The sequence below is a fragment of the Trachymyrmex cornetzi genome, unplaced genomic scaffold (genome assembly GCF_001594075.2).
Source record: "Trachymyrmex cornetzi isolate Tcor2-1 unplaced genomic scaffold, Tcor1.1 scaffold385, whole genome shotgun sequence".
Lineage (NCBI taxonomy): Eukaryota > Metazoa > Arthropoda > Insecta > Hymenoptera > Formicidae > Trachymyrmex > Trachymyrmex cornetzi.
In genome coordinates, this window is record NW_017298586.1 from 244,324 (window position 1) to 264,388 (window position 20,065).

The window sequence follows — 20,065 nt, forward strand, 5'->3', positions numbered from 1 at the left end:
ACGCGAAAGAGAGAAAGAGAGGGGTATAAACTTCACTCTTTCTCTCTTTCGCGTCGCGTCGTGACGTGATGGACGATGCGACGCGTGACGCGCTCAGTGGATACGTACCCTTAGTCCGGATCTATAAGGCGTCGTCTACAATACACGGAGTAACAAGTAAGAGTAAGAAATTCACCAATCACAGTCGATTGTTCTTCTCACATTCGACTGTGATTGATCAATTTCTTACTCTTCTTACTCCGTGTATTATAGACGACGCCTAATAGATATTTTAAACCTTAAGTCGTAAGAAATTGACCAACTACAGTCGAATGCGAGGAAAATAATTAATTGTGATTCGTCCATTCCTTATGCCTTAAGGCCTAAAAACCTATTGTAGATCCGGACTAAGTGTAACAGTCACTAGAGTTCCTCTAAAAGGAGTTAAGATATAAGACCGGAAGAACACCATTACTGGCCGGAAACAGCACAATTCCACCATGGTTGACAGTTGATAGTTCGATTTCGCGTTCGCGCTTTCTACATGAAACAGTTGCTCACACCATGCAACTCGCAGATTCACTACCACATCGAAAGTATTTGCAATGGCGGCGTTTAAAGGGACTCGAAATCTGATCAATCAGAGATCGATATCCCTTATGACTTGACTCCTACTAGAGGGACTCTAATGAGGCCTGTTCTTTTTGACTGAACTTTTGCATCAGTTCATCTTTCTTCCTTTTCTCTTTAGGAGGAAAGAAGAGAAAAAAAGATGAACTGGTGCAAAAGTTCAGCCAAAAAGAACAGGCCTATGATCACATCACACATGGTCAGCGAGCGTTGCTTGCGCTGCGTTCTGCACATTTTACACATTCTACACTCTTCAAAGATTATAAGGCCGGAATCAGACTATGCATTGAAGATTGAGATTAAAGATTAAAAATTGAACACTAAGTATAAGCATATTCAGGCCTATGACGGTCAAAGTTAGATCTTTTTTGCCTAAATAATTCCCAGTGAATTATCTATATCCTGTCATAGGCCTGAATTCTGTTTCTTTTATTATATTAGTGGACATACACTACTCTTTTAAAAAATTTTTTAATATCGGTTATATTACATTATTTTGCTTATTTCGTTTTAATTTTTAAGTCAGTTGCACAGTTCCTTTTTCTGCTGAACATAACCACTATAATATAACTGATATTCAGAAGTCTTGTAAATGTATATGCCTCTCCTGTCCATCCTCTCGGATAGAAAATCGAGAATTGATTGATCGGGTGTTATTCTTTCTGAGTCGATTGACGTTTATAAGTTTCGCGGAAGTTGTCCGGTTCCTTATCGGGCATGGTGGAAGGGATAATGTGGTGTGCTTATTTTGCAAACATCTCTCTCTAAATCTCCGCCGTCTCTGTCTATGCCGCGTCAGGGGAAAAGCCTGCCAACTGTGAAACACTAAACATGGGATGATATTTATAGTCCATTTTTAGTCCGTTTTATATTCACCCCACGTTATCCCTTCCACCATGATATCGGTTTTTGTTGGTTTACAGTGAAAACCTTATATTACAATACCTAGAGTAAACTCTGCAACCTGTATAACACTGGATAAATACATTTCACTAAATCAGGCCTGCAGCCGAGTTGCACAATTCGACCGATTTTGCCTATCGTCATCCCCATTCCTTTTTCATGGCATTTAGATCGTGCGCGGAGACATAAAACGCTCGAATTCAGGGATGATATTAGCCGTAATTCGTACACACAGGGCACTATAGGGCTATAGGACTTTGAAACATATTGCCTAATATTCACTGTTTACAAATTTTCATTATTATTATTATTATTATAATTAGTATTATGGTGTTGGAAACTCAAAAGTAACACTTCAAAATAGAACACGTACATTAATTAGGCCTATTGGGGAAACCACTTTAAAAAAAATGCATCGACAATAGTACCTCAAGGGTGATGTAGAAATCTATTAGCGTTAAATTGAAACATGTACGCGTACGCGCGCGCGCGCGCTCCACACACACACACACACATTTTATTTTATTGATTTATTTATTAAAAATAATTGTTTTAATATTTTTTTCAGTATGAAAACTTAATTAGTGTTATATTTTGAAGTGTTACTTTTGAGTTTCCAACACCATAATACTACTACTAATAATAATAATAATAATGAAACTTTTTAAACAGTGAATGTTAGGCAATATGTTTCTAAGTCCTATAGCCCTATAGTGCCCTGCACGAATTACGGCTAATATCATCCCTGAATTCGAGCGCCTTATGTCTCCGCGCACGATCTAAATGCCATGAAACAAGAGGAGCGGGGATGACGACAAGCAAAATCGGTCGAATTGTGCAAATCGGCTGCAGACCTGCATTAAATCATGATAACAACATCTTTGAAATATGAGTTTTTTTTCAAAAGTAATAGACATAGAGGAAAATTTGCAAAAAAAAACCCGAAGATGATATCAGGCAGTGTTGTTAGGTGATTCACAGTGTAGATTACTTAACTTACATATATTGCCAAATCTCGCCAAATCTATACTTATCTTCTACATATTACATATTACTTGTCTAGTGCTTCTCGATTCTTTGTTTTCGCGAAATAAATTATATATAATGTATATGCCTTTTCTTCAATTCTCGCGCGTAACCACGAACAATTTAGTCCGCGGCCCCGCGCTTTTCATTCTTTACATTACTGGATTTCTTTAGAAGTCACTAGTACTGTAGTGCGCATGCGTTAAAAGGCGGTATACCTAACAACACCAGTGATGTTCCGTGTGGGAATTATTCTCGCATGGGAATGTTCATGCGCATGCGTAAGCTGACGTCACAGTCGCGTGTCGTCTGCTTTCACGGACGTATCCGAAACCGTTAGCCGTTAGGTGCCCGTGCCGGCCGTACCCAGTAAAGGGCTCGAAGTCTTTACGAATTTTCGTGCATTTTTTGCAAGAGGTAGGTAATCATTGTTTAACAAAAAGCACAAATAAACAAATACGCAATAGAAAATTATGATAATACACGTTTGTTCGTTTCTCGCAACGAATGTTGGTATTCACGTAATAAATCAGCTGCAAACGTAAAACATATACATTTCTCTATTATTATTTGTATTAACAATTTATTCTATTTGTTCAAAGGAATTTTCTTCTATTTGTAACTCCCTTCATATTTCCTACCTTGCTAGGGGCCTAAAGATACATTCAGATCCTATCAAGATATATACATTACTGAGCAGCCATAGCGGTTGCTTAGTGCGCATGCGTCACTTTATTCCCACACGGAACATCACTGAACAACACTGATATCGGGTCGTCCGCGAGCCTCTTTATATACCCGCTTCGCGAGATTTTGAACGCGAGTTCGCGCTCGAGTTCGTCGCCCTCTGGTGGCGCGGCGTGAAGCTCCGTGCGCGCGTGCGTGGCTTGTGGCGCGAACCGTCTGCTCGACCACCACATGGGGGATTGAATTTAAGAATAAAAATAAAGAATACTTTTTATAAATATAAACAAATTAATTTATTAAAAAATGTATAGAAATCAAAGGTTAAATATGGATGATCTTATTAAAAAGAGAAAAAAAAGAGAAAAAGAGAGAGCGAGAGAAATTATCTAAATGCAAAATAAGAATTCAAGATCTGAATAGATCTGTTTTCCGTAAATCCGGATCTACAATAGGTGATTTAAGTCTTAAGGGGACGCTGGAGTGACGGTCGAACTTAATCAAGGTCGATAGTACAGACTTTTTTAAATTCCAAATTCGATAATAGTGACATCTTTCATTCATTTCTTATACTTATTATATATCGTTGTCTTGCTCAAACGCATTCATCTGTCCTTATCTAACATATTGCAACGCCATTTCTTAGAAAGAGATCAACTAAAATACTGTTCGGTTTCATGACTTCACATCAATTTTATTCGTAGTATACGAACGAAATTTTTGGCGACTCTTTTCTCTTATACCAAAGCCCCTGCCTCGTTTCTAAAAGCATGATTGTTCTTCGAGGTTTTCTGTAGGCTGCTGGCTACTTATTTTAAACGGGTAAAATTTGAAACTCTTATGCAGTACATATTGTGACGAGTTGACTGCAGGAGCCGGTGACAAAACTACAATTTTTAATTTTCTTTCATTTTTCGTATTAAATTGTAGCTGGCAGCCTGTGTTGTTGTCGATACTTTAATTGTGGAGAAGGACTTTTCAATCCATAAACACAATTAAGAGAAAAGAGTCTTTAAAAATTAATGGTAAAACAGGACACTGCAGCATCTCCTTAAGCCGTAAGAAATTGACCAATTACAGTTGAGTGCGAAGAAAATAATCGACTGTGATTCGTTCATTTCTTATGGCTTAAGGCTTAAAAATCTGTGTTGTAGATCCGGGGTAACTGAACTATTGTACGAGTTTGAAACTTAAAGTGAAATAGATATACATGTTTGATATTTGGTGAAAGTAAAAAAGAAAGTTCTAATTCAGAACTAGAATAAAAAACAGACCTAACGTGTAAATATAAAAAAAGAGATATACTTTTTCATTTATTTTTAAGTCAGTCGTATCGACATACAAATAAACTAGCTGCACCGTCAATTGGTATCACAGGGACAGGAAAAGTTAAACAAAAAGCCTCTCACATATCTCATAAGCTCTCGCTGGTACAGAGACAAAACGGTTGAGTGTGAGATATGCATTCCGGGTGGATGGAAAAACGTCGCGCGCCGGAATGGAGCGCGCAAAACATCGACAATATAGCATGTGTATCAGCGTGTATTCGCGCTCTTCGTTACGTCAGACGAATATCTCGTCGCGTGTACTTGTCCGATGGACGCCGTTTCCTTCATATCATCTACACCTCATATCGGCGCCTCCTTCAGGCGTTTGCGCGTCCTCGCGTTTTTCGCGTACCACCGTTTGTCCATTCTTTTTCTGTCTCTCTTATCCACGTCCGTTACGTCCGGAATCTTGCAGTTGCGAATTCCTGCACGAATGTAAACGCCGGCCGGGACGGCTTTACGAATTGTTTCAGTTTACCTCTACCAACTGCAGATCCTTTCTACGTTTCCTCTCTTCTCTCTCTCTCTCTCTCCCCCCCTCTCTTTCTCATGTATTCGTCCTTCCTCTTTCTTTCCCTCTTTTTCCCTTCCTCTTGTTTCCGTGTACGTGACCACCAGCCGTATCGCGGAAATTCCACATTTGTTTACGTTTTCCGGCGCCGTCCCTGGCAGAGCAGGAAGAATCGCCACAACGAGGGAAACGGCAGAAGGGAAAAATGTAGGGAAGTGAATGAGAAAGTTACATACACATTCGCGATTTCTATTAATATAGGATTAATTAAAGAGACATGCATTCTTGATGAAATCATACCAATTCCCATATTTATAAAGAAAGAAGAAATAGATAAAAAGAAACATCTTGAATGGAATAATATTTACATATAATAATATAAAATAAAGAGACTAATATTCTGTTGTATTTTTAATTCTCCAGATATTTTTTTTTTTTCAAGGATGTAAATCAGCCAATGCGAGCCAACACAGGTTAGTGTGTGAAATCGTATATTTTATATTCTTGAGAAAAATTGACAAACGTTTCAACCCTTTCGATTGGGTCTTTCTCAGTGTAAAAATAAAAATAAAATCGGTGACGTATAAATTTAATATAAAAGATGCGATGCGAAGCAAATTGAAGTATCATTAACATATATTCTTTTTTTTTGTTAAAGAAAGATTTATATTACATCAATCAGAAAAACAGATCGTAAAGAAAAAGAAAGGAAGATATCTGAAAAAATCTCTTCTTATCGAATTGCGCACTCTAAAAAATACGAGTGTAAATAGTATGCATTTAACACCGTTCGGTGTTAAAATAATTTTCACCATGTTGGTATTTATATAAAGTGAGACAGTACCGCTTGAGTGCAGACCTGCGAGCGAGAAAAACAAGTGAGCTCACGAGACAAAGAACAACTCTCATACATATAAACATAGTGAGAATTATATAACACTACGAATGATATTAAATTCACACCTATATTTTTAAGAATGAATATTTTAAAGATAAGATAAACAGATCAAAAATATTCTAATATCTTTTAATGCTCTGCAACATATCTAAAGCCCACCGAAATCGGTGAGAAACAGTTCTGACGGTTTCCTTATAAGAACAATGAAAACTGAAGCTACTTTTGTGGCATGATATTTGACAATTATTTTCTACTGGAAATACACAAGTCCTTATCACATCGACTAGGGTTAACATAAGAGGAGGCCTCCTATTGTGCGATGTTCGAAAGAGAGCCCGTAGAAGATTCTTCTTCTCGGCATGAGAAACACTCACATCAAGCGCGGGATGAAATCACACTGTGCGTATTGTTCCAAGACCTTCCTTTTGTTCTATCCCTCACGAACGGCGGAACACAGCCACTCAGCTTCTTGTTTCCCGGACGCCTTTCTTCTTTTCTTCCCTTCGTTACACGTAACCGCAAAGCGAAGTGGCGCATCGGGGAAATTCCGCGTTTCTGGCAGACCCTTTTTTAGCGTTGAGATTTCGAGTGAGAGAGAGAGAGAGAGAGGGGGGGGGGGGGGGGGGAGAGAAGGAGAGAAGCACCCTTTGAAAACGTTCGAACCGAGAGCTCTTTCGACTCGTGTAAGAAAGATAAGTGCGCGCATAATACGACTTAGAATCGCGTTGTAATTCTATTACAGCGATTACTCTGAGCTTGTTATCAGTGGCAAGCCAGGATCGTTACAAATTATCGCGCTCCTTGTATCTCATTCCATGAGGATCAAGAACACTCAGATCAGTACACACTCGCGATACCTACGGTAATAAAACGAGCTCTCATGAGACTCGCGGGTTTCTAGTGAACAAGGGATTTTGTTTTCCCAAACGTGCTCGTACGAGTATAAATGTTGAGTACAACTATACACACAAAGAGTATTCATGTATTTCTTCCTTCCTGCCATCATACCTTTTCTACCATCTCCACGGGGTTCTGGTTCCGTGCACTCTTTCAGAACGACGATCATTCCGCGGAAATATCACATGCGTTTTCGTTTTTCAATATTATCTTTGTAGCCAAGAAGATAAGCCAAGCGCGCACGAAGCTGCGCGAGTTAATAAGAGATTCCCAAAAGGACACGTTTGCAGCTTTATGTATACGTATAATGGGGAGTATGAGGACCTGGGTTCAAAGCTAGCGTTGAAAGATAATATAACTTTGACTTGATACGACACGGATTCTATAATTTCCTCGATATACGTCGTGAAAGCACTCACTCATTCTTATTATACACTTTAGTGAAAGAGCATCTATTACACCAACGGATTTCTAACGCAGCAACGCGTCAGGTCCAATACGCGAGAGAGAAGAGAAAATAATTTAAACGGTCCCCGTCGCCGAACTGTAATAGGCGTGGGCGCGCGAGTCGGTGCATTAATTCCGCAGTTGTCCAAGTTGTCTGGGAAGAGATACGTGACCGGAATGTCCAGCAAATAAAGTGCACTGCTCACCTGGATGACGGTAGCTAGGGGACTTTTGTTGGCCGGATAGTCGAGGCTGTCTCGATATGCCCAAGCGAGTGGTTCGTAGGTGCTGTGATTGGCCTGAAAAATAGTCCAGTCGCCGCCAGGAAGTGGTCCCCAGGCCGTTTCTCCCGATCTGGTTAATCGAAGAATGGGAGACGCCGCATTCAGCTGAGCATCCTGGAGGAAGAAAGAGCGACCTGATTTTATATGGCTCGCACAAAAGTTCCACTCCCGCTCGTCGTGCCAGATTTCCTCGCTTTTGGGAAAATCAAATTTTCGGAGGCATCACACGCGCTTTGGCGCTTTGTTAGAAGTGAATTGTTCAGTCCGCACAATTTTATATTCGGAATATTACGAGCAATAATATTTCTCATAAAATATGCGAGATTGCGAAATTTAATAATAATTACGTCAAAAATTGTTTAAAAATTCATAGGATATGTTAATAGGCTGTAAAAAGAAGTTAAATCGAAAATCCAGAAAACTATTTCAAATATTCCAAGTTTTTTAGATTGCATTTATTCCACGCGCTCGAAATAATTCTGATTTTATGTAATTTATATACCAGAAATAAAATTAGTCTAAAAGTTTATTTAAATGTTCATTTAAATATGTCGAGAAAATTGTTTTATGGTAAAATGATAAAATCGCTTTGTAGTTATTTAAAAAGAAGTGACATATTTCCTGCTCGACGAATACGAACACTATGAACAGTTTTGTTCCTTTTTCTGAATAACATGATCGTTATTCACGAGATATGTCACGCGTTCGAGGTACGGTCGATACTCTAAAGTTTTAAGAAGATTGTAACTTATTTCCCATTACGAATATTATGGCAATAAGATGCTGCGGATAGTTGATATCACGGAATTGGGTATTCAATAATTAACCATTAAAATGATTCAAGAATATATGCTACAAATTAACATAAATACGCAATATTCTCGAAACATATAACATTATCGATTATTTTATTATCACAGCCAGTACTATTACGTAGAGATCACGGTTTTTATTGCTTCCTTTTATGAGGGTTTTTTTCCTCGTTTTGATATCACTTTTCGCGATTCAAATTTGATTGCAACCATAAAAATTATCTCACAGATTTTCTATCATCATGGCTTTTTTAAATAATTCCTGATATTATTGATCATAAAGTACTTTTAATCACGATATCTTTATGTTTCAATTATTACATTTTGTTCTTGATAATGTAATTAAGAAATAAAATTGCAACAATTTATTCTTGTGTGAAAAAAATGTTGATGTATGTCTGAGAATTAGAGTTCGAATATCTAATGTTGAGAGACTGACCTTCAATCTAAGATTAGTATGTATAAAAAGTGGAAAGCCCTTCAGTTGAGCACCAACGAGACTCTCTTCTCCTGGAGGAGCAAAACCCACGATGCCAACTGAATATTCCCTGCAATATTTGTCGAGTAGCTCACGATTCCATTTGTCCATCTGCAGGTACTTGTTTAGATTCTCGAAGATCAGCACCCCGTATCGACCCTTGTCGAGGTTCGTCAACACCGGTAAAGACTTACCGGCCACCTCCACTTTGTACCTGAAAGCATATCGGCAATATTTCATATTTAATAGTCTATAAAATTTGATATTGTTTGAAAATTAAGAGAAAATTTTTTTATTATTGAAAAAGTAGAACGTTTTCGTCGTTTTCAACCAAATATATCAATTTATAACGGACGTATTCTATCGAAAAAATATTTTATTATATTTCACTCGGACATTTTTAATGTTTTTATGAGTTTAGGAATTTTCAATAAAAGAGAGAAATCATAAGTTTTCAATGTCGTAGCTTTTAATGTGGAACGATTCACTCGTAATAAGATACAGGTACTACAAATATAACAGTTTTATGGCGAGTGCTTTTCGAAAGTGCTATAATTTTTATGGATATATCGTAGTACCCTCTACATTTACCGTTTCTGGCCATTAAAACTGTAGCGATATATATTCCGCTAATCGCCTTCGGGGTCTCTGTGCTTAAGAATTGAACATAGAGGAATGTAGACTTTTGCGAACTCCACTTCAGTGCGCATTATTCTTACGGGGTTTATACATATATAAGTTAAGCGGGAATAAAAAGTTTTGTTAACGTGTTCTTTAAAATGGAATAAATTTTCCTGCCCTCTCTCCGTTCTTTCTCTCTTTCTTCCATCTTACCACTAGCTAATACTTCCGGGATCTTTCTCTCTCTCTCTTTTCCCGCCAACGTAAATATTTCACTGCAAATATTTAGACGTGAATGCCACTCGTGTAAGATACAGCCGTCAACGTGTGTTTTGACAATTTCAATCCGATGGCGTATCGGATGTTTAAAGTGCGAGCTTGTAGTAAATAGAAGTAAAATGGAATATCGATAAATAGAGTGTCCCGGTGGGGAGACCGCTGGTATTGTTAAACGATAAAACTGAGACACTTTATATCGAAATTCCATTTATGTAGTATCCAAAAAATGCTGCGCGAATAATAAAGCAATTACACGTATGATACACATTCTCTTCTATATATCGAGACATTTGCGAGATTTATTGCATTTTTTAAAAGTTATATCCCGACACCATTGAAGCTGTCTTTCATCGAATTTCGGCCTTATTTGAATTTATATATATATATATATATTTCTAGTGTTCCCAATGCAAAAAAAAATCGACAAGCCATACTTCTGTCCTGTGCGCGATAAAATAATTTTATTGCGGAAATAAACTGCCGAGGCTTCTCTCGTCGATCGTACCGATGGATTTCTCTCATATCCTGTCGCGCGTCGTAAAGAGATGGCGCGAATATCAGATTTATTGGAGATGTATTCCGATAAAAAAATTTAACAAAAAAAAGAAATAAAAAAGGAAGAAGAATGTACCGCTTGCTCAATAGCAAGCTGTATATTTGATTTTTTAGCAGAATTTTTTGGGGAATGGAAAGCATATTGTGTATTGCTCGTAAAGCTGCAATGAAATAAATATTCAATGGCATACGTAAAGTTACGCTGTTCATTATTTGCAACATCGAGATTAACGATAAAATTTTTTATTCTCGAACAAATCACGTCGTTCATTTCCTTTAATCGTTAATAGCCATATAAACTAAAATGACTATACATTAAATCGTCTATAAATAATTTTCCGTCAAATCGTCCATAATAAAGTCCGATGGTAAATGGTAAATGTTTGAGACATTAGTAAGCACGATAAATATTGAATGCTGTTTCGATTGGAGCGGTAACTATTCCATTACAATGAATATTTGCCAAATAGTTTCCAACCCCCGGCTCATAATACAACGTACCTATATGAAATTTCGTCGAATGAAAGGAAAAAGCACGGAAAGAAAGAAAGTAGTAGGGTAGCGTTCAACCAGTATGTAATATTGCTATTAAAAAATAGCAAACGATATTCAGATTATAGCAAACAGTTTTAGATTGTGCATGCAAACGTAGACATAACCGGAAAAGCCGCTATAGAGGTTTATGCGGATCAATATCAACGATAGTTTTGGATATCTCCTATTTGTGTTTAACATTCAGAACCGATTCTAATCGCGTATATACATCAACGCGTTAGCATGCCAGAACGGTAGATTGTCGTTATCCGAATGCAAAATAGTCTTGATATCGTTGATCTATAAAATATCTTGTACATCGCATTTGTTGGTAAAGTATTATAATTGCGATTTTTTGGCGAATTCTTCACTAATGATAATAAAAATAACTTTATTGAAGTACGAGAGATATTATACATAAAGATAAATATATTGGAGAGCAGCAACTCAAGAGACATCAATAATAATGATGCTTACACAAACTTATAAAGTTCTTGATATAATCAAAATTATATATAAAAATATATAAAAAATCTTATAAATAAAAATAACTAACAATAATATAATAGTAATGATAATCAATATTGGTGCATTATTGGTAATGTGCAGACTGCAGTTTTGCTCATGCCATTTGAGTGTACTATATATAGTGTTCAATTATATCAATTTGAGTTATTTTTAATTACTTTTATATAGCTCGCCAAGTTGCGACAGCTCCTACTCAATACGTCATTAATTTAATTAAAACAATGGAGTTAAACAATTTAATTCAAGAAAATGTATAAAACGGTTATTTTGAAACTGACCACAGAAATAGATTGATTTACATTTTGATATATATGGAAATTATAAATAATAAAATGTTATTTAATTCCAAGGATTGAGATATCTGTGCTTCTTTAATATCTAACAATTTCGTCTCGTCTTTTTGCTTTTTAATTTGGCTAATTTTGTACATTGCGATAAAGATTATTATTATCATAGTACAAACATTCAAACAATAAGAACTCCAACTATTGTTAATTTTTATTTTTAAGAATTCCAATACTATAGAAATATGTTGAAAAATTATGTATATTAATACATAAATGTTAATACATATTTCAATTTATGTACATCAAGTCTCTGATTTCGTAGGTAGTTACTTATTGATGTAGTTAGCGCTAGTTTAGCACTTAGACTATTAATGCGTAATTTACTGGTTTCGCGCAACAATGAAGATAAATGACTTCAGCATGGTGCAACGACACGGCAAACCGACGTGTTCGACCGAGTTAAGTTAAGGGCCGCGAGTAATCCGTCCAATGTAATAGTTTTATAATTAGGTAAATGTTGTTATCAGGCCGCACGCTTATAGCCGACTTTATTTTCGCGTTAACGGATAGCGTTGACGTGGCCTCATCGCGGTCGGCCGTAGCGCGAGTGCAGAAAATTTGAGTTAACTAATGAATGCCGGGTATAATTTAGCGACGTAATCGGTTCGATAATTGGTAACCGCCCATTAACGATCAGTTAACCAATTTACGAGGCTAACGAACTGTCATAACGAACCACCCTGCGATGCCTTTTGTTCTTGGCTAACAATCGAGAGTTCGCCGTCCAAGCGCAACGCGCACCCACGCGTCACGCGAAGAATCCGAAAGCGAAATTCAGAAGTATTGATCCTCGCACACTGTCCCCAATCGCGAAACGATGAAGGGCGCGTACGTGCCGGGGATGATATCACGGACTTCAAAATTTCTACATCACGGCACCGGCAGTTTCGTTAATTATATTTCGAACTTCGTGTCCTTAAAAGTTCATCCCGCCTGCCCGATACAGAACTTTCCTGTCTCGCCTGGGCGATGAAGATTGAATTAAGTTTAATTAATACGGAATGGGAAGATAAAATTTTGACGCGGTGTCTTGATATTAGATATGTATATTGAGTAAGACGCTATTGATCTGAGACGAGATAGCTGAGAGTTTCTATAGTTACTTGTTCCACTGTCTACGTTCTCACTGGCTTCGTTAACATCCACTGCTCTAAAATTGAATGGACTCTTTAGCCGGAATTGACGTTAAAATATTACATGGAAGGAACAATTTTGCCGAAGTCTAAAAATTTAGCTAGACACAAATTAGAAAATAATTTTATTTAAACTATAAAAATAATTATGTAGGATTTAAACTAATTGCTAAAATGTTCAAACTTTTTTGTCACAAACGTTTAAACGTTTTACATAATTATTTTGATTCAACACAGTTATTTTCAGGTCTGTATCTAAATTCTTGATCAAAGCGGTTCTTTCTGTGTATTTTAAATTTATTGATCTTTCACAATTAATCGCTCTTACCAAGATTATATAAAATAATTTTCTTTTCTTGCTTTTGTTTTTTTTACTGAAATTAATATAAATAGAAATACAATTAATAATATAATTTTCTGTGTTATTTATGTAATGCAAGCACAAAGTACAGTACAGTTAATATTAAAGTAAAATAATTATCATTTTAATGACTTATCAAATCTTAATCAAAGACTGCATCTTCCTAAAGTTTTAAAGAAAGGCAGTAAATTGCTTCCGGTAGTAAATTGCAATATCGCTACTAAAGGAAATTAGCCGTATGAAAATGAGACTACCACCCAGCTAGTTTAATTAACCAGCTGTAATTTTATCTTAAGTTCAACTTATTAAAGCAAGGCGTATCAACGTCGAAACAGATTCTTCAGTATCGTTTAATCAAGTAAAATGTTGCTCAGTTTCCCGGCGAATAATGTAAAGAGCAAAAAGCGTTCTCTCTTTAGATTTTCTTCTTGATTTTATATACTTATGACCGCGCACTACGCTCTTGACCATTTTCAGCGTATTAAAAAACATTTTATAAAGTTATTATGATAATACCTAACTCGTGGCGTTTCATTATCCGTGGGCGAGACTAGAAATTCACCGAGCAAATTTCACGTTAAAATGCAGATGTAATTCGCGGAAATTCGCGTGCAGGGTAGATATTACAAACGCAAAGTGCCGAGCGGTCCGAATTGTAACGACGTACAAGGGCCCAGGTACGTTTTCATTAAGAAGAATAATTTAATTAAGCGGATTAAATGACAGGATTGGATAACAGCGTACGCGAATCTAGCACAAGTGTGCAATCGCAGATCGTTCATGGCAGTTATCGTAAGTTATCCCTTCAAAGCCGAGATGCAAAAAACGATAAGTAACTTTACAGGATATATATATGTACCGACGCAACATCCAGAAGCAACGGTGGCCTCCGGGGGGAAATAATTTACCCCCGGGGCGTGTTCCAAAGAAGTCGTAGTCGCCTCGTAAATTTCTGGACGACGTCTCCGACGCGACGCGTGCCACTTCCGCTCCAGTTCCTGTTCCTGCTCCCGTCGGCCGATCGCCGCTTTTCCGTGAATGAAAAAGTCAACAGCGGAGAGTTTTGGGAAAACAACTTCATAATTTCCACCGAAACCTTTCCGATTTGGCATACGCGTAACGTTGGCAATATGAAGAAGGAAATTTCAACAAGGGTTCATTAGTTTCTAGTTACGTTTACCAGGCGACGAACGTCGCCTTCTTCTTGGACCCGTTTCGTTTTATGCAACCGGGCGAAACTTTTTAAATTGCTCCTCGAATTAAATTATGCCGCATAGTTGACGCAAATTGGACCAAAGGCACGGCGACATTTATGTCAGTGACACGACAGTTGCGCAACTGTTTTAAATGAAGCTCTTGACTAGATTAATAGTACATAAATTCGAAAAATTTATAAAGAATGTGGAGGTAATACCTTACAGATTCAATAAATTCACGTTGGCATTATTAAAACTGCTCAAAAATATCAAGAATTCCAAAAAGTTATACGAAAGTACAATACATTCGAGCGAACTCTTAATAAGTCGCGTCTTGAACTACGCCGAGAGAAAAAATGATTAAAAAATTACCATAATTTAACTACAATTTACAGTAATTTTCGATGCTACATATAAATGTAAAATGTTTTATAGTTATAAATATATAATGATTATTACGAATATTATAGCAACAACAATAACTATAAAAATGGAGCTATAATTATTTGATATCCTGTAATTATAGTCCTAAATATCAAACACTGTTCTCTCAATAACGCTACTTCCTAAATATATTCGATAAAAATCCATTTCAGTCTTTTGTTATTTCTGTTATAAATAGTCTCGTACATAATTTACATTCGTATCTCTTTATAAAGAACGACAAGTGTCGAGAGTGTATAGAATCGTGATATATATAGATAAAAGTATTTTCTTAATGTCCTGAACTTTCTTAATCTTAGGAGTACCGCCGCAATCTGCAATAGATCTGCGACAGTACTGCCCGAGAATCCAGCACATGTGCTCTTCGCCGGATGTTACGACGACATTGCCCGATGTTTTCTCTCTCGGGTGCAGGATGTTTCTCTCAAAAATAAATGTCTGAAGTTTCTCCGTCTCCCGTCGTAGTTTTCGTTGAAGATTTACAAGGCCGGCGAAACGTTAGCATTGCAAAATATTGAATTAATCCGGCACTCGCGGGCTTCCTGAATCTTTCATTCTCCGCTACCGGTGTTTTCGCACTTCCGGATTTAAAGGAAGATCGGCTTATACCCTTCCGCCGATTTTCCCTGCCTACAAAGAAGTAAAAGAAATCGCGATTACGACAAACGAGCGTAAGCTATTAGGTAAACAGATGAAAGAAGACACAAAAAGCCTAGAGGATTATCGTGCCATTCGTTACGCATAAATTGCTGTTTACCAAGACAAACCGTTTGGATACGCTTAAATGCTGCCAGACATAACAACCACTGTAACATAAAGCAACTAACATCCACGATTATCGTGCACGCTTCGCACAGATAAAATAAAACGATGAAAGACGATCATAGTAACCCCATCTCATCATGAGGCTCTTGGTAAAGATATCCGATACTCTAACATGACCCAGATAGGGATCTTCAAAAGTATCGGCTATGGATGCTTTTAGTCAGCCTTGCTAGCACTATCTATGTATTATCTTATAGTATCGATATTCCGTAATGTAGAAACTAGTACGGCTATTCCCTACATAAAGCGAACGATCATCTAATACCAAAATGTATCGAACATGTATTTTTTTTTTTTATATATCGATATCGAACATTGTACCCATGAAACGTTTGACCGTCCGTAAACTGGCGCGTTTTCTCAGTGTATTTGTGGATAGTACGACAACGTAGCAACGGTAAACGATAAAAGGCAAACGCCGTTGCGTCATTCGCCGATGCGATATCTCGCAGCCATTGTCGTTTCTCGTTGCGAGAGGGAGGACTAAAAGCAGAAAGCGGCGGCACAACGAGGGTCGGGAAGAAGCTCAAACGAAGAAGGAAACCATCCACCCTTCGGCGCGGAGCATCGTCGTAGACGAGGTGGGCAAACACGATTTACTCCCAGCAAGGACTTATCTTCCTGGCTGGCGGCGGTCGCATCCGGTGCGGCGACAACGGGAACGAGCGCAAACGAGAAAAGTCGTCGCCCAGGCGGATTTGCCGAAAGTGCATTCCGTGGAATGAAGAGGGACGGCGACGTGGGCGAGTATAAGAAAATAAGGTGCTTGCCGAGCTGGCAAAGCGGAAGCGACCGCCGCCACCTCCGAAGAAATACATAAAGCTGTTACCACGGAGGAAGTAGAGTGTCTTAGACCTATTGAGCTATTTAGAGAGAGATTTTTCGTTAATCAATTTGAAATCATTTTCCATTGACAACAATGTAAGTGATTTTTGCATAAACGGTCAGGAAGAAAGAATTTTTCAGAAACTGTTTTAGAGAATGTCTGCGGCATTATCTTTTGTTAAAATAACTACTAGACCGCTATCCCGAAGGAATTTTTCGTCGATTAAATTTCCTCACTCGCGAACGTGCTTTAACAAACTTCTCGGCAGATAGTAATAAGGTGAAAATACATTTTCAAGCGAGAAATGAATACCTGGAGAATTCTATGCAAGAATACAAATAGGAGCTACTATGCTGCATTGTACAGTCTGCGCTTTTCTTTGCGAAGGCATTATATATTATTTTTCAGAAAAAATTGTGGATTCATTTATCATAATATCCAAATTTTCAATCCAGACGTAGCTATATTTAATCTCCGTAATATAATGTATACGCACAATCTAAAAATGTAACTAATAATAAATCTTCTTTTTATCAGTCTTCAAGAATATAGCGTTACGATGAAAGTCAAGGGAGAATTTTGCAGAAAATTAGGACAAATTCAGTTAGGGGTAGAATTTTTTGACTCAATTTGTCGGGGGTGCGTCATAATCAGAATTTCTTTGTCAGATCGCCGAAGCGTATTTAGTTTAATCTATTCAAACGCCTCTCGTCTTTCATCCCGGAGGAGATTACGCACGCGTACAAAGACGTTTTATTAGGATGGGATTTAATTCGAAAGGATCCACCGCAGCTGGCCCATTGTGACTCGTCCAAGACGGAAGGCGCGGCGGAATCCGTATTCGCGTATTGTCGAGATCTCCGCGAATTCCGCGAGAGGTGGGTATATATACGATGTATATTTATTCTTTTGTGCCGCGGCGCGGCGCAAAATGTAAAAAGGCGATGCCGGGCTGCGACAAATAAAACCGGCGGCGCGCGCCCGGCGCTGTAGTCCATTCCCCGACGATCTTTCTATCGTGGTTCAGACAGCCGCACTGATGATCTGTATCTGGATAAAAATCCAATTATCCTGTATAATGGACGCGTAGCTACCGCCGATGCGAGCGGAATTAACGCGACCATTACGCGGCGCGATGCGAGATTAACTCTTCGGCGGATCTATCGGCTGAAGCTATCACTTTTTCCCGAATTCAGAATAGAACATTTATGTTACATTCCACCGCTTCGTTTATATACTATCAAAAGTATATCAGAAGAATTTATTCCTATAGCCAGTGTGTCAATCTGTCGTTTTCATTTGGTATAAATTCTCTTTTTCTTTCGTAAATAACTGAATATTTGTAATTGTACGATAATATAAAATTGACATGTAGAGGGAAGGTAAAGCTGTATAGAGATATATATTGTCGGATTAATGTCATTCATGACTTTTAGTCTATAATACTTTTCGGCTTTTGCATTATGGATCTAATTTATTGCGTTCATTAGTGGCGAAAAAGGCTACGCTATTTATGTAGGACGCGCTCGTAACGGCTAGCTTTTACCTTTTAAAAAAGCTGAAAAAGCATGTGACCTGCTTGATAATAATCTTTAATTAGCGAAGTACATATTTGTGACGAAATGCTGGACATAGAGAGATTACAACGAAAAAAATTCGTACACATTTACAGCGTTGAAGATAGCCACAGTTTTTCCAGAAGCGCGGCATGCATTTATTCTTTTGTACGATGTCAGGTTGAATCGCGAACGAATCACAAATAAAATCACCCGGCGGGGTCTGTCCTGTACATGGTATTTTTCAGTTTGAAGTCGCCCTTGTGTCTCGTGAATTCTGCAGCACCAAATTTGTCCGCGTCGATGATTGTAAAGAACACCGAGGCTTTTTTGCATGATACAACAGAAACATATCGTAAAAATTACTATTGCTCCTGGCAATTTTTACGTTTATATTTTTTTTTTACGTTGAAGTTTTCTGGATATTCGGAATAAATGACCGAATAATAACACAATACAGAATAATATGTAATAATCGGTAGAAATAAAAATACATAAAAGTATACATACAAGAGTGATTAAATTCGGAGATTGTTTTTGCCATAACTTTTTTTATAACAAAATCTTCATGGAAGTGGAAAATGCTCTATTATCAGTTTTGAATCATCCTTGTGTCCGTATCGATGATAAAGAATAGCAAGGCTTTTTTGCACGATGATAATAGAAACACATATTGTAAAAATTACTATCTTTGGCAATTTTTATTTTTGCTGTTTTACTTTCAAACTTTTTTAAGCATTAGAGATAAGTACCTAAATATGAATGTAGCGCAATGTGGAATAACAGGTATACAATAATCGGTAGAAAATACTAAAAATAAATATACATACACTGAGAAAAAAATATAGTCAATTTTAATAAATATTTAGTTCAATACTGCCAACTAAATATTTACTTACAGTAAATAAATATTTGTTTAGTAAAAAAAATGATTGTTAAATCAAATTAACATTTCTCGTATCAAATAAATATATCGTTATATTTAATAAATATTTAGATGGCATGTATTCAACTAAATATTTATTAAAATTGACTATATTTTTTTTCAGTGTACAAGCGAGCAAAATTTTTGTCAGGAATTTTTAGAGAATCTTCATGAAATTGGGAAATGTTCCATGAATTAAACATAATATTATTACATTCTATTCCCTCGTATCGAAATTCCCTTTAATACACATTTATTGAAGAACCAACGTTGGTACTGTCCCTCGCTTCACTTATCGCAACACTCACGGTAATCCGTCTTCGTTGTCCCACGCTGCTCCCCGTGCTTCTCTGGTTGTATTTTTCTTCCTGCTTCGGAACATCTCGAGCGAGCATCAATGCGGCATGCTTTAGCTTAATCGCCAACAATAACTTACCACTGCAAGTTTCGAAGTTTAGCCGCTTCGATCATGGACTTTGTGGTCTTCGTGGGCGATTCAAATTGACTTCCAAGTTTGCTAATTCCGTCGGAGTTAGTCCTACCATTAATCGGCCAAGGTCCGGCATGTTTTCGGCTTACGTTATTGGCGACATGTATCGTAAGAAAGGGTGAGAACACACTTATACATTAGCAGTAGACGATGCAAGTCCGTTATTTCGTCAATCTTATCGAGATATTTCATAGAGCTATAAGCATTAGTGTAGGATCTTTTTTTACTTATTTTAGAACATTATTATCAATTCAATCTACACTGTTAGAAATTTCTCAATGAATTTTAATTAACATGTAAAGGAAGCATGTGGTTATGCACGAAATTAAATGTAATGAATGATGTAAATAAAAACTAAATTACAGTAGTCTTAAATGTGATGAACGTGTGTATTGAAATTAATGAACACATTATAGAAATTAATTTACACGTTAATGAAAAAAGTACGAGATCTGTAACTGAAAAGTAATTTATGTTAATGACATGTAAGAAACGTAAACGTATTAAACGTTAAGCGTTAATAGTATTAGGCTTAATTAAAATATTATTAATATTCGTAAATGTAAAA

The 20,065-nt window shown here is 37.1% G+C and overlaps 1 protein-coding gene across 2 annotated transcripts in view; it reads right to left on the reverse strand.

Annotated features, from left to right (window-relative positions):
* Positions 1–20,065, reverse strand: part of sfl (N-deacetylase and N-sulfotransferase sfl) — a 140,936-nt gene that overhangs the window by 9,977 nt on the left and 110,894 nt on the right. For both annotated transcript variants that reach the window (XM_018511714.1, XM_018511716.1), the window contains exons 4-5: positions 8,839–9,091; positions 7,510–7,701 (exon numbers count right to left, since the gene is read on the reverse strand). In XM_018511714.1, the coding sequence (XP_018367216.1) occupies positions 7,510–7,701; positions 8,839–9,091 (445 nt within the window). The remainder of the gene's footprint in view (positions 1–7,509; positions 7,702–8,838; positions 9,092–20,065) is intronic.